The sequence below is a fragment of the Microcaecilia unicolor genome, unplaced genomic scaffold (genome assembly GCF_901765095.1).
Source record: "Microcaecilia unicolor unplaced genomic scaffold, aMicUni1.1, whole genome shotgun sequence".
Classification (NCBI taxonomy): domain Eukaryota; kingdom Metazoa; phylum Chordata; class Amphibia; order Gymnophiona; family Siphonopidae; genus Microcaecilia; species Microcaecilia unicolor.
In genome coordinates, this window is record NW_021963069.1 from 191,484 (window position 1) to 206,808 (window position 15,325).

At 45.1% G+C, this 15,325-nt stretch overlaps 1 protein-coding gene across 1 annotated transcript in view; it reads left to right on the forward strand.

The window, feature by feature from the left end:
• The window catches only part of LOC115458881 (amyloid-beta A4 precursor protein-binding family A member 1-like), a 113,364-nt gene that overhangs the window by 61,181 nt on the left and 36,858 nt on the right, over positions 1-15,325 (forward strand). The window contains 3 exon segments of the mRNA XM_030188718.1: positions 4,834-4,920; positions 5,733-5,918; positions 13,940-14,119. Coding sequence (XP_030044578.1) covers positions 4,834-4,920; positions 5,733-5,918; positions 13,940-14,119 — 453 coding nt within the window.

The following is a 15,325-nucleotide window of genomic DNA, read 5'->3' on the forward strand; positions in this document are numbered from 1 at the left end:
TTCTCTTTATTTTTTGTGTTTTTATTTTCTGCATCCAGCAAGCTCTGTTCAGATTTATTTCCAAGTCACCTCAAAAGCTGACATTTCTTGGAAAGCCATTGTGCTAGATTGCACACTTTTCTTCTGTTTGATTGTTTTGTCATGAAACCATTTCATTATTTTTTTATTTGTGAAATGGGCCATGCGTAGGTTTTAAACATGGGGTACAGACTGAATTTACCAAAAGGAAACAGGGCAGCAGAGCCAAAACAATCTCTTTCTCCCATTTCTTTAGTCACCAGGGAATGTGCGTTGGGTTTTCAAGTCCGTTTAATAACTGGAAAAAAAAAGTTGTCGTTACGTCAAAAGGAACTATTTTATAGCTGGAGCTGTGGATGTGTCAAATTGCTGGATGCAAAAAAACTCCCCCAAGTAACCAGTATGCATATTGTTCTTGTCCAGATAAAGTGCACACAGTGATATAATGAAATACACCTGTCTTTCTGTGATGGGAGTTTCCTTTTGCATGTAAACCAGTGCCGACAGTGGATGAATGAGCATTTATACACCACCTGCATAAGTATGGTGTCTACAGTGGTCTCTTACTTTCCTGTGTAAGATAAGCACCCTGCCATCAGAAGTGTATGGCTGGAACTATTTCATAGGCCCTAGATGTCCTGAATGCTTTCTGTGCTCTAACTTGCATGGGCTGGAACCTTCTGGTCAGAAGATGCTGTTTCAGGATTAAGTGAAAACCTCTGCATTTGGGCAGCATTTACATCTGAAAGAGGGAGGTTTATTCCAAGCTGAAATTCATCAATTTGATCTCAAATAGTGTAAATTTTGAATGTTGTTTTTATTATTTTAGAAGTGGGCACAAAATGTTAGCATAGTGGTTCTCATCCTTCTGTTGCAATGCATCTCATACAGGTGATTTGTGCTGAATCTGAGACCATTGAAGATTGCTGTTTTTCTTTCAACATGCAAACTCTTACTCTTTCTGTGACACACATTCAGGCTCAGCCTCCCTCACAGACTGACCCCCTCCTCTTGCACATCTCCTTTATCACCTTTCAAGTGTCCTTCCCTCTCCCTGTTCCCCCCAACCAGTCTCCCTTTTGATGATGGGGGGCAACAGTGCTCTGAACCATCTCCTCCTCTGTGCCTGGCAGTGGTAATGATCACACCAGAAAGGGAAGGCACAGGATCCCACATTTCCTGTCTGGGAGGTTACAGCAGGTTCCCTGCTCTGCATTCTCAACCTGTGAGGCACATCCAGTTTGTTTGAGCACCTTAAAAATGTTCGTCCAAGCAAAATCAACTTAGCATATGTTAATGCACGTTTAAACGATTTCATGAAAACAAATGTGTGAAACAGACCCAAAAATTTGAAAAAAAAATTTGAAAATGACCTGAATGTATTTTGGCCATGCACATCCCTAATAACATAGTTCTTAGGGAAAATATGGACTTCCTGTATGGATCAAATTTTCAATGACACAGCTGAGCTCTTGAAAGCACAGCGTGTCGCAACACCCTGCTTGAGAACCACTGTTCTAGCAAGTGATGTTAAACAGAAGTTTTACTGAATAGTTTCCATAAATGTGTGTGTTTCTCTCTTCTGGTAATATAATAATGTACAGTTAACAGCGTTATGCTAGTGATTTGTCATAATATAGTGCTAGACAGTATCATGATGGTAAACTGTGGTCATAAGTCGGACTGTGCAAAATGCAGTGGTGTGCAATAACAGTGTTATTATGCAAGAGAGTGACAGTGCTCCAGTGACTGTGTGTTATGTACTGGTTATTAATGTGGTACTTTACAGTAACTTGCTGTGCTGGTGATGGTGTAGTGATATATAGGAGTCCCTAGTTTTCTGCCGCTCTGTGGAAAAAAAAATGTGCTTACAGCAGCCAAATCATTCCTCTGCTATAGAATCTTTTTTTTTTCAACATGTTTACATTAAAAACCTACCAGGCAGGAATGTCAAAAAATCATCCCGCACATTCCTTAATCTTCACTTCCCCAACTGTAAAGGTCTAAAATACAAACTAACGCAAGCGTCAGCCTTTTCCTACCTGAGCACACAATTCTGGAACACGCTGCCGCGCAACTTAAAAACGCTCTATGAACTAACCAACTTCCGCAAAATACTGAAGACCCATCTCTTTAACAAGGCATACCACAAAGACCAACAAATATGAACTCCAATACAAATATCCAGAACTGCCTTACAATATTTGCTTGTTAAACTACTATTATGTTCTATCATTATCATGTTACTCAAGATCCTTCTATAATGCTAAATGTATATCTTCTTATATGTTTCCACTATTCATGATGTATTGTAAGCCACATTGAGCCTGCAAAGAGATGGGAAAATGTGGGATACAAACGCAATAAATAATAATAATAAAAAATATTTTTAGTGAATTATTAACTAGCTGCAAAGAATATGACAAAAATGCTTAAAGTCAAAAGGTTTCTTCTGAAGAAACTAAGTTATCATTTTTAAGATGTTGTGTCAGGGAAGTATAGTTTAGTTTAGAATGATAAAACCCATTCAGCAGGCAGACCAATCACAATCGCCTTAATGAGGTGCAAAAAGCTGTTTGCCGTCTTTGAAGGATCTAGATGGTGAAGATTAGTGCGCTGGGAAACCTGCGAAGAAGCAGATGAAGACATAAAAGCTGTTTTTAATACATTTAAACTTAACTTCAATGTAAGTAGTAAGGGATAAGGACTAGGAGAATGATCTAGCACAAATGCTAAGCACGCTTTTTTAGTCTGAAGGCTGAATAGTGGGGAATAAGAAGCAGGACGCAACAGGAACAAGAAACTGCAAAAGGAATCAAACTGTAGCAGGATGCCCATGATGATCTGGAGGAGATATAGCTAGGCCATAGATGCCAGATCTCTGTGGGCGCATGTACACCCTAGAATTATGCAGACTCCTTCACCAGAGAGGGTGATGTGTGCTCTGTTTAACACCCACAATCATTCTGAAATGGTGACTTCTATGAATCGGAACAGAACTGGATCTGTTAACATTTTGGAAAGGAACACACAACAAGAGGCTACACAGCTGACTGGTGGGCTGATGCTCAAATCCTTTCGCACTGTCATTAGTGTGCCACCCAGTGCTCTAATGGTTTTATCGCAGACTGTATTTATTTAAATGCAGTCATTTAGTACCTTGCCAGAATTCATTAAAAAAAAAAAAAGCTCTAAGGCATGTTTAGCGCCAGAAAAAATAGCGCCAGGTCCAGGGCAGCATTAGAATGACACCTCTTCTCTCCCACCAACCCAACCACCCTGCCCCAAATGGGCTTCCCTACCACCAGGCCATACTGTCCCCCTCCCCTGAGCATCCACCCAACCTTAAAAAAACACTTTGGGGATCCAGTGGACCCCTGCCCTCCCCCCCCCAAAAAAATTAGAAAATACCCTGGTGGTCCAGTGGACGCCTGACCCCCCCCCCCCTTTCCATAAACTTTGAAAAGCCCTGATGGTTCACTGGGACCTCAACCAGACTAGAACTTCCCTGAAGTCCACCCTGGTAGGTGCACCCCAACTCCTCCATACCTGATAGGAGGGAGGAGAGAGGGATGACCCTTCCCTCCTGCTCTTTGGCACATGATCAAAAAAGCTGCGCCCTGCCCCACCTGGTTCATCCTGGGATGTACTGGTCAGGGCCTAACTACCATATAAGGGAAAAACTCCCTTATATGGTAGTTAGGCCCCACCCTATGCATCCCAGGGTGCACTGGGTGGGGCAGGGTGCTACCATTGTCATGACGTGCCCCAGAGCAGAAAGGAGGAGGCATCCCTCTCTCCTCCCTCCTATCAGGTACAGAGGGGTTCAGGCGGTTACCTACCAGGGTGGACTTTATTGGGGGAGGGGAGATCCTGGCCTAGGCTGGGAGGCAGGGGTCCACCGAACCACCAAAGATTTTTTTCAGGTCATTGCTTGGGGAGGGGGGGGGGGGAATGGGACAGGTGGGAAGGGCCAGGTTTTTTAAAAAATTATTAATAAGGAAGGGGTTGGGGTAAGGGACAATGTGACAAGCTTTTTTTGTTTGTTTAAGAAAAGTCAACTTTCCGGTCACTGCTCAGGTAGTGACAGGAAAATTAATGCAGAATAGTGATTTTAGCGCGGCATTAATTTGTTTGCTCATTATTCTGAGCATGCCATGGCAATTTTGCTGCATTAGGTTCACAGACGAATTTGATTGTACCTCGAACCTTTGAGCATCAGCCTGTGGGGGAATATCAATGGGACATTTTGTTCCTTCTAGGAACTTACTTTGCAATAAGCAGTCTTTTCCCCAAACCAGAACAGGAAAGATATTTAAGAGGAACCCAAGGATTACCAACAAATAGTGAAGTGTCTGTAATAACATACGTAAAATAGTAGCAAAAATGCTGAATAATCCAGATGAATCCTCCTCCCCCCTTCCATGTGCAATAATTTCTCAAATAATGAAAGGGAAATATCGGGGTATATTTTACATTGCAGAAACCTATGCATCTGACCCGAATCCACTCTGGCAGTGGCAGAAAGCAAGGGCCTATAAATGTAACTCTGTTTAGTAACTGTGCTGGTTGTGTGGCCGTGTTCTTATAATGAGCGCTAGCATTTCTTTAGTGGTGAGTGTGCGGTAGTGTAATCCTGTGCAGTAACATTAAATGCATGTGGTCTTGTAGCATTGTGTGAAGACACTGCTCGTCTGGTGACTGTGGTGCCTGGCTGTGTATCGTGTTCTCAGTGTTAGTGCTGGTGACCTGCCCTCATGGCTGTAGGTTTCCCGGGGAATGCCCTCTTCTGATTCTAATCTGTTTTATTTGCAGGCTGCAGAGGGGGAGGCACAGCCCATGACAGAAGTGGACCTCTTCATCTCAACTCAGAGAATAAAAGTTCTGAATGCCGACACACAGGTATGGATGCATGAATATCTCGTACTGGTGACTGTGGTGGAACGGGTTTGTAGATCATTTACAGTGGGAGAGATGGGAACACTTTTCTGGATTTCAGCTCATCTGAATCAAAGATTCAGAGCAGCCCTGTGAACGAGTAACGTCTCTGAGCCACTTATTTTCAGATGTTAGGAATGCATACATGAGTGATGAATAAAGGAGTGGTTATATGGAGGACAGTGATAGCAACACACGAGACAGATACAATTAATTGACTGGTGTGGTAGATGTAAGAAGAAGCAACTCCTAAGTAGACAGGACAGATAGGAGCTATCGGGGATAGTGGAGCAGCTTTTTGGCTGGGCGAGGTAAACAAACCAGTCTCTAACCCTGCCCCAAGTTTTGTAGTTGCTTATGCTGTGTTGGGCAAAATATTGGTTGTACCAGTGCTCCAGTGGCCTAGCCCAATCCATTCCACTGCTTATGACTAGGTAGCCAAGCTAAACCCTGTTTCATTTCCAAGCTCTAGTTTCTTTTCCACCCTGGTCTGCTGAAGTAGAAATGCTGATGGTCAGATTAGCGTCATCTCAGTGTCCCTTGTGGCTTACCAATGCAACAGTGATTGTCAGTTTTGTTATGAATGCAAGATAAAAAAACAAAAATAAAATATGAGGATATCAGCTGTTCAGTCTGTTTGTAAGTGAACAGGGCTCTGTCTCCCAGGCACATCTTGAGCTGGAGAGATGTGAAAGGTTGTCACATTCAGATTGTGTGACCTTGGGTGCCCTTGACAGTTCTGTTGACCACTGACTTTCAGAGACCTTTGCACACAGGAGACGATGATGGATCATCCACTGAGGACCATCTCCTACATTGCCGACATTGGGAATATTGTGGTGCTGATGGCTCGTCGGCGCATACCACGGTCTAATTCCCAGGACAGCGTAGAGACATCTCACCCGTCCCAGGATGGCAAGAGACAGTACAAGATGATCTGTCATGTCTTTGAATCAGAGGATGTGAGTAATGAACCGGCAGGGACACTGCCTTTGTTGTCTAGGGGAGAGAATGGGTTGAGAGATATGCGTGGTGTGAAAATGCAAACGGTTCTCTTTACTGTGGTAGAAGGATGCTGGCACTGTCTGTTTGCATTTTAATTTTTTGTTAGTTGTGGCACAGGTCATTCTCTCCCCCCTCCCCCCACGAAAAATCATATCCCTTCATTCTTCTGCAGGATAGAAGTTCAAGTGTAGAAGTTTATTTTCTAAACCTTATTCTGAAGAAGAGATATGCTTTATAATAGTTGACATTATTGCACTTCGCTCTCTCTTGCTGGGCTGTCACTGATTTTATAGCTTCTTAAAAGGGCAAATCAAACCTTACTGACGGATAAAGATGCCATTTTATATAGTGGGTCACCTGGGTTTGCAGGGTAACCAAACACTTGTTGTATAAAGCCACACAGGCGCTGAAGTGTCTTTATAAAATACTAGTAGTAAACCAGCTGAATTCTTGGCTAGATTGAAGCTGTGGGCATTTACCCCTCCTTGGGAGCAAGTGTGAATTAGTGCATAAGACGTGACTGAGCCCTAGCTCCACCCCAAAACAAACACCATTTTTGGAGCAAGTATAGCCTTGTGCTTGTGAATTTGGGGGCTGTTAGGACTGGCTCTGGGTTTCTGTGTTGCCTAAATAAATTAGGCTTAAAATAGGCACCTCTTTGGACTTTTCCACAAGCGTCCTATTGTAAAATTAGGACCATATGTACAGAGGGCAGTTTTCAAAAGTCATTTCCCCAGCAGGTTAGTCATCTGAAACTCGTCATCTCTTTACAGAGTTATATATACACATGAGAAATGTAGGTGGACTTGGAGGCTGCAGGAGATTGAAGGGAAGAATGGGGTGTGTGCCTCGTTTCTTGTGGAAAAAGTACCCAGAGAAAAGCGAACACTTTTTCCATTCTCAGTTTCCACCCTTGAGAATGGATGCATATGTTAAGCACAGTAGAGGCAATTCTGTAACAGGGCTCTTGCATTTGTGTGTGCATTACATGTGTAAATGTACAGCATACTGATGTGTACATACATGCATGAATATCAATATTCACGCTATTCTGTAAGGGTGCTCCTAGGGGGGCATAGCGCCTAAATGCAAGGGGGCATACACAGGGACGGGGCACTAGTGGGGCTGCCGTGTCCACACAAATGACAGAACACTGTAAGTTGTGTGTGCCTTTGTCACATTTTGGCACCTCCAGTTACACCTAGATTTTAGGCACCCCGAGACTGGGTTACAATATTTATATTTGTTACATTTGTACCCCGCGCTTTCCCACTCATGGCAGGCTTTATGCGGCAGGCAATGGAGGGTTAAGTGACTTGCCCAGAGTCACAAGGAGCTGCCTGTGCCGGGAATCAAACTCAGTTCCTTAGTTCCCCAGGACCAAAGTCCAACACCCTAACCACTAGGCCACTCCTCCACAGTAATGTATAACAGCATCCAGGTGCCCAGATGCCATTATAAAGTGGGCTCCTATGCCACGTCATCAGGGGGCCTAAACCGGGGCACCCACTTATAGAATTATCTCCAGGGGTTTTGAGGGAAAGGGAGGGTGGAACAAATGATAGAGAGATCCCATTGGCAGTGAGAGGAGGTTCAGCACCAGCACCATTTGAACCCCTCACCCCCACCCCCCACAGAAAGCACACCTGTGGGTGTAAAGCAGGTGAGTAAAAGTATCCATGAGTTTCGTAGTCAGTTACTTAGGGCCCTGTTTAGTAAGCAGCGTTGTAGGCACACAAACCTTTTAAGCATGTGCTATTGCTAGAGACACCCATAAGAATATAACGGGTGTTTCTATGTGCGCTAAAAAGTTAGCACACCTACAGCGCGGCTTAGTAAACAGGGCCCATAGTTTTCAAATAGTTAAATGCTTTAAAAAATATTAGAAATATCTGACCTGGATATGGAAAGATTATAGAAGGTGCAGAGAAGAGCGACGAAAATGATAAAGGGGATGGAACAACTTCCCTATGAGGAAAGGCTAAAGCGACTGGGGCTCTTCAGCTTGGAGAAAAGATGACTGAGAGGGGATATGATAGAGGTCTATAAAATAATTAGTGGAGTGGAACAGGTATATGTGAAGCATCTGCTTACACTTTCCAAAAATACTAGGACTAGGGGGCATGCGATGAAGCTACAAAGTAGTAAATTTAAAATGAATCAGAGAAAACATTTCTTCGCTCAATGTATAGAATTCTTTCTGGAATTCGTTGCCAGAAAATGTGGTAAAGGCGGTTAGCTTAGCAGAGTTTTAAAAAGATTTGAATGATTTCCTAAAGGAAAAGTCCACAGACCATTATTAAATAGGACTTGGGGAAAATATTTATGGGATAAGCAGCATAAAATGTTTTGCACATTATTTTAGAGGGGGTGGGGAATCTTGCCAGGTATTTGTGACCTGGATTGGCCACTGTTGGAATCAGGAAGCTGGGCTTGATGGACCTTTGGTCTGTCCCAGTATGGCAATACTTATGTACTTACGTAGGTGATCTCCCTGCCATATGTTGCAGGTTTATTAAATGCTATGTTCTGTGGCGCCAGCAGGATGCATTATAGAGACACTTTGAGCTAGATTCTATATATGGCGCCAAAAAAGTGCTAGCCCAAAAGCCACTCTTCAAGTTAGGTGTGATTTATAGAACAGCGCTTACACCTGGGAATTGCACCTAACTTTAGGGGCAGCCATTTGCACCATCTGAAATGTGGTACAAATGTACACACTTGCATTAGGCACATACCCCTGTTATTCTATAACAACACACGTTAATTTTTGGAACACCCCCATTGCACCCATGACCGTCCCATTTCTGCGCCTCCCTCCCCCCCTAAATTTTAGGTGTGGATCCCGCACCTAAATTTACACGTGCAAATGCCAATTTAACCTAATTAGTGCCAATAGTTGCTTGTTAAAAAGCCAGTTATTGGCACTAATTAGCTCATTTTTCAGTTAAATTGGGTATGTGCCCAAATTTGTGCGCACAATTTTTGGGTGACTTTTATAGAATTTAGGGTGTTTGTGCGCAGTCATAAAGGCGCACTTGGTGTATCTGGTTGTGAAAGCTCAGCAGTTCCCCATGGCTGGTGAGTTTCACCAGTGTTGAGACAGAGTGACTGGGTTTTTGTCATTCTAGAGAAATAAAAGTTGAAATCATCGTGAAAGAATGCCTTCTCCAGAAATGGCATCAAACATACACTGTTGCCCAAAAGTTGCCATTTATGATAATACGCTGCCTTTTTCCCCCACGTTTGAGATGCTGTCTTGAATTAATGAGCTGTCATACGTTATTGAACTAGTCTTGCTGACTGACTGTGTGTGTGTGTGTATGTGTGCCTCACCCTTACAAAGGCAAATTTCTCGAGAAAGTATAGCTATATGAATTGTGTTAGAGTAAGAGAATTGCTTTGGGGAGGAGGGGAAAGAGAGAAAATGCCTATAAATTACATTTTTTGCCTGTTCCCCCAGCCCTCCTCCCTCCCACCTTGTGAAATCAGAAGTTTAATAGTGAAAGCAGTAGACCTACGTTTCATTACCAAATTAATCAGCTAACAGTTTTCCTTGGCTCTGCTGTTCCATTGTGACTTATTTTTAGGTTTTTAAAATGTTGTTTCTTGAATATATTTTCTCTCTTATATTTTTCCACTTTGTCATAAGCACACTTCCTGTTTTGTGAGTGTAGGTGGGGAGAACCTTTGCTTGTTAAATATTCTTTCCTCAGCCCATTCCTGCTGTCAGCATCCGACTTGGGTTCAAATCAATGTGCCTGTCCTTGGAGTCAACCACCATGCCCTTCACAACTCCTCAGAGGAAAACATGACACTGAATGAATATCACCTTGGATACTGTAGGATATCTGCAGCTTTATAATAAAAAAAAAAAGGAGTAAGGAAAATAACTACCGTGTTTCCCCGAAAATAAGACCTACTCCGAAAATAAGGCCTACCGGAGTTTTGCTACAAATTTGTATTATAAGGCCTCCCCCGAAAGTAAGACCTACCTGAAGCAGTGCCGCCGAGAGCCGGACAAAGGCTGCCGCCGCCGCCCCCGAGGTCGCCGCCCCCCCCCCTCCACCCGCCCTCCATCGCTCCCGGAACTACCAGTACCTGAAACGCCTCCTTTCACCTTCCTTCGCAAGTTCGGAGCAAGTGGCATCAGGGCAGGCCACTCCTTCCTTCCGTGTTCCGCCCTCGCCTGACGTAACGTAACGTCAGGCGAAGGCGAGGCACAGAAGGAAGGAGAGGTCTGCCCTGCTGCTGCTTGCTCCGAACTTGTGAAGGAAGGTGAAAGGAGGCATTTCAGGTTGGGAGCGACGGAGGGCGGGTGGAGGGGGGCCCGGTGACCTCAGTTGGGGGGGGGGGCGACCTTGGGTGGGGGTGGCAACCCCGATGTTTCCCCGAAACAAAATAAGACCTCCCCTGAAAATAAGACCTAGCGGGTCTTGGGGAGGGAAAATTAATATAAGACAGTGTCTTATATTCGTGGAAACACGGTAGGACTAACAGGCCTCAGCATTCTGCAGGCCTGGCTACAGGCACAACTGGTATGAGGGAATACTGAAGAGGTAGTTAGGCCTCTGTCTCCAGGGAGTTTGGTTGTGATGCACAGGTGAAGCTGTGATTTGTTATTTCTGGCCTTAATTTCTCTGTCAGGTGCAGAGCCCTGAATAATCAAAGTAGCAGGAAGGAGGAGAAATATCTGTGTTGAGAAGGGAGGAGTTGGGTTCTTATTCTGAAGCTGTGTTTGGTTACAGGCACAATAGGAAACTGAAATTAGGACTAAACTCGTGCACATTTTCAGTTCCTGTGCCCCTCTTTTCCTCCTTTAGTAAACTATCAGAAGAGAATGACTAAGTGACTTCCAACTCAGCACCATAGTTTAGGTTACAAAGTGTTTTTTTTTCTGCTTAGCAGTTAAATAGCAAAATGCACATCATCCTAGTGATACCTTCTTCTGAATTGGAAAAAGCCAAAGCCAAGAACTCAGGAGCTGAGCCAGTAAAAGGTGCATTTGATCTGTGCAGCCTCTCAGGTCCTGAGCTCTTCACATGTTGTCTTACTCTACAGAGAGTCCAGCAGACCAGGAAACGTTTTATATGTGCACAGGGCCGCCGAGAGACTGGGCCAGGCCCGGGACAAGACCCCCCCTTCCCGAGGTCACCACCGCTCCTCCTCCACCCGCCCCACCACCGGGCCGGGCCCCTGCATTGAAATCACAGCACCTCTCACCTCCATGTGAAAGCGCTGCAGGCAGCAGCAGATCACCTCCCTCCTTCCCTCCCTGTGTCCCACCCTTGTCTGACGTAACTTCCGTGAGGGCGGGACACAGAGAGGGAAGGAAGCCCGAAGGGAGGCAATCTGCTGTTGCCTGCAGTGCTTTCACCCGGAGGTGAGAGGCGCTGTGAATTCAATGCAAGGGGCCCAGCCCGGTGGCAGATGGTCGACGACAGACAGGGCCGGTTCTTAGCAACTGCAGGGAGCTGTGCAGACCAGTTCACTCGGGTCCACCCACCGCACCCAACCCCGCTCCAGTATACCCAAAATGACAGAAACCAAATTAGCATACAGATTCTGCATGCAGCACAACAACAGAACAACAGAACATTGCTATACATTGCAAAATAAGACAGCAGATATAAATTCTCAAATTGGACATATTCCAAACATTAAAATGAAATAAAATAGATTTTTTCTACCTTTGTTGTCTTGTGACTGTTTTTCAGATCATGTTGGTCCCAGTCTCCGATTCTGTTGCTCTCTATCTGCTCCCTTAACTCCACTTCCAGGGTTTCCTTTCCATTCATTTCTTTACTTTCCTCCTTTCTTCTTCATTTCTTGCCCTACATCCATAGGTAAAAGCTGGGTCCTCCGCGGACTTGACTAGAGAAGATATAGAGTGGATCCAGCTTTTGCCTATTTTCTCCAGCCATGTGCAGTTTTTCTCCTCTTTTCCCTTTCCCTCATCTCCGTCAGGATGCATCTCCTTCCTCTCTCTTCCCTCTCCTCCATCCATATCCAGCATTTATCCTCTCTGTCCTCCCCTCCATCCATATTCATCTCATGTCCTCTCTTCCCTTCCCTCCATCCATATCCAGCATTTCAACTCTCCCCTCTCCTCCATCCGTAGCCAGAATTTCTCCTCTCCCTCCATCCATGTGCATCTCCTTCCTGTCTTCTCTCACTTCCATCCATGTCCAGCATTTCTTCTACCCTCTCCTCCCATCTAAGTCCAGTGATTCTCCTTTGCCCCCGTCCTCCCCTCTCATTCACATCCAGTGATTTTCCTCTGTCCCCTGCCCTCTCCTCTCTCCCCTCCATCCATGTGCATCTCCTTCCTGTCTTCCCTCACTTCCCCCTCCATCCATGTGCATCTCCTTCCTGTCTTCCCTCACTTCCATCCATGTCCAGCATTTCTCCTCCCCTCCCCTCCATCCATCCATAGCAACTATCCTCTGTCCCTTGTCCTCCCTACCCAGTGATTCTCCTTTGTTGCTCCTGTCCTCCCCTCCCTTCCCCTCCATGTCCATTGACTCGCCCCAGGCCCCAACTTATCCCCCTTTTCACCCCCCCCCCCGAGTTTCAGTTCCCAGCCCCAGCTGTGCCCTCTGTTTTCCACCACAGCCCTCCTTTCCTTCCAGCTGCCCTGCGTTTAAAAAGTTGCAGCGGCTGGAAGGAAAGGAGGGCTGTGGTGGAAAATTGAGGGCACAATAAAGACCTTTATAAATTAAAAAAAAGTTGCAGCGGCGGCGAAAAAGCAGCTCGCCTCTCCTTTAAGCCCTTCCCTCTCAGCATGCACTGTGCCACCTTCGCGGAAACCGGAAATTACATCAGTGCACGCTGAGAGAGAAGGGGACGGGCTTAAAGGAGAGGAGAGCCTGCTTTTTCGTCGCCGCTGCAACTTTTTAAATGCAGGGCGGCTGGAACTTGGAAAGAAGCTGAGCAACGCTGATGATGTGGCAGGGAGCGACAGGAGGCGCCGTGGGGCCCCTGGAGGCGCAAGGCCCTGTGCGACCGCTCCTGTCTCCCCTGCCTAAGAAGGCTGGCCCTGACGACGGAGGGCAGGTGGGACTGCAGCGCCAGGCCCCCCTGGAGGCCCGGGCCCGGGGAATTTTGTCCCTCGGCGGCCCTGTATGTGCATTTAGCAGCAGTACCACTGGACTGTTGTTATAGTTACAGTTCAATGAAACTTGACCATAGTTCATCTGAGCAGTTTACATAATATCACAAGTTTAACAGAAACTGAGAGAATGAAAGGAAAATAGGAAGTTGCATCATCGTAAGTCAAGGTGCGAGAAGGCAGGGAGACCTAGTTAGATAGGAGGGTCATAAGGACATAAGACATGTCATATTGGGTCTGACTAGCAAATCTAGCATCCTCTTTCAACAGTGGCCAGTACTACTACTACTACTTAACATTTCTAGAGCGCTACTAGGGTTACACAGCGCTATACAATTTAACAAAGAGAGACAGTCCCTGCTCAAAGAGCTTACAATCTAATAGACAAGTGAACGGTCGGTCCGATAGGGGCAGTCAAATTGGGTCAGTCTGGATTCACTGAACGGTAAGGGTTAGGTGCCGAACGCAGCATTGAAGAGGTGGGCTTTAAGCAAAGACTTGAAGACGGGCAGGGAGGGGGCTTGGCGTAAGGGCTCAGGAAGGTTGTTCCAAGCATAGGGTGAGGCGAGGCAGAATGAGCGAAGCCTGGAGTTGGCGGTGGTAGAGAAGGGTACTGAGAGGAGGGATTTATCCTGTGAACGGAGGTTACGGGCCACAAGTATGGCAGGATTCTAAAGAGGAGACCCATTCTGTCTAGCTTGCCTCAGGGATAAACAGTGGTTTTCTGAAGTCTACATAGCTAATATTAATTTATGAGCTTTTCCTTCGAGAACTTGTCTAAACCCTTTGTGAACCCAGCTGTGTTACCCTCTTAAATAATTTATCCCATCTGACTTCCCCCTCTTTATTTTTGGATAACTTCTCCAGGCCCAGCTCATTGCACAGTCCATTGGTCAAGCCTTCAGCGTGGCCTACCAGGAGTTCCTGAGAGCCAATGGAATCAATCCTGAAGACCTGAGCCAGAAGGAGTACAGCGACCTACTCAACACCCAGGATATGTACAACGATGACCTCATCCATTTCTCCAAGTCTGAAAACTGCAAAGATGTATGTCCCCCATACCTGCCTATAACTGTGCACAGGCACTATTGACACTTTACTATGCTATAGAGTGTCCTCATCTTGACTTCTATGTGAAAAGATAAAAATAATATCTGGCCTTAGATTTACCAGTGTTAACAAAGGGAACAGTTCTATAACTCAGCGGTTCCAGTTAGGTGTGCCAGTGCCATGTACTGAGTGCCAGTTCCAGTTCTGTAACGGCATCTGTGTGCCAGGCTGCCACTTTAAAATGGCATAAATTGAATTGGCACACCTACATTTAGGTGTGACCAATGGCATGTGTAAATGGCTGCACCTAAGAGTGTCATGCAGTGTATGTAGCATGAAGCCATGCCCATGCCTACTCCATGCTGCACCCATGTGTTTGTGCACCCAGTTATAGAATTACCCTGTTTGAGTTTTAAGTTCATTTTGTTCTGTTTTATATCCAGACTTATACCAAGCTGAATTTCTTCTTTTTTTTTTTTTTAATTTAAGATTTATTTTTTTTTCAAAATAAAAAGAACATAAACATTCAGTGGATGCACATTGTTTCTTTGATGCACCTACGCAACAGTCAAAGCAAACCAACAAATAGTAATCTCCTCCCACCCCCACCCCAATTCTCCCATTTTCCCATCGCACCCTCTTCCTTCTTTCCAGATACCAACACCAACTACAAATAGTCTTTTATGGTAAATACAATTTGTCTAATATTAAAAACATCTCCATTGTCACTTAAAAAGTCCCAGTTTATATATACTTATTGGCCTCAGCCTATACAGGGAATACCATTGTTCTGATTTCACTGCTACTTTTCTCCAGTCCAGGGCAACACTATTTCCAGTATGCTCTGACCACTTATTCTGGCTGTCATCTCTCCCAGCTGCAGCAATGCACTGTCTCCATTATCCAACTCCGGTACAGTGAGGTTCAATAGTGAAATCTCTGTTGTGGGAGGTATTGTACGATGGAAAATTTGAGAGAATATCAAGAATACTTGTTGCCAAAATATTTGAAGAACATCACACTCCCACCACACATATGGCAACAAATCCCTTGTGCTCCACAACTCTGTTAGCACCTCCCTGTACCCCAACCATTCATTTTCCACAACCTCATCAGGGTAGAATACCAACATAAAATAACCTTATATCCATTTTCAAGAATAAGAGCAAGTGTTCCCAAATGCTGTGTTCTTCTCCCAGGCCT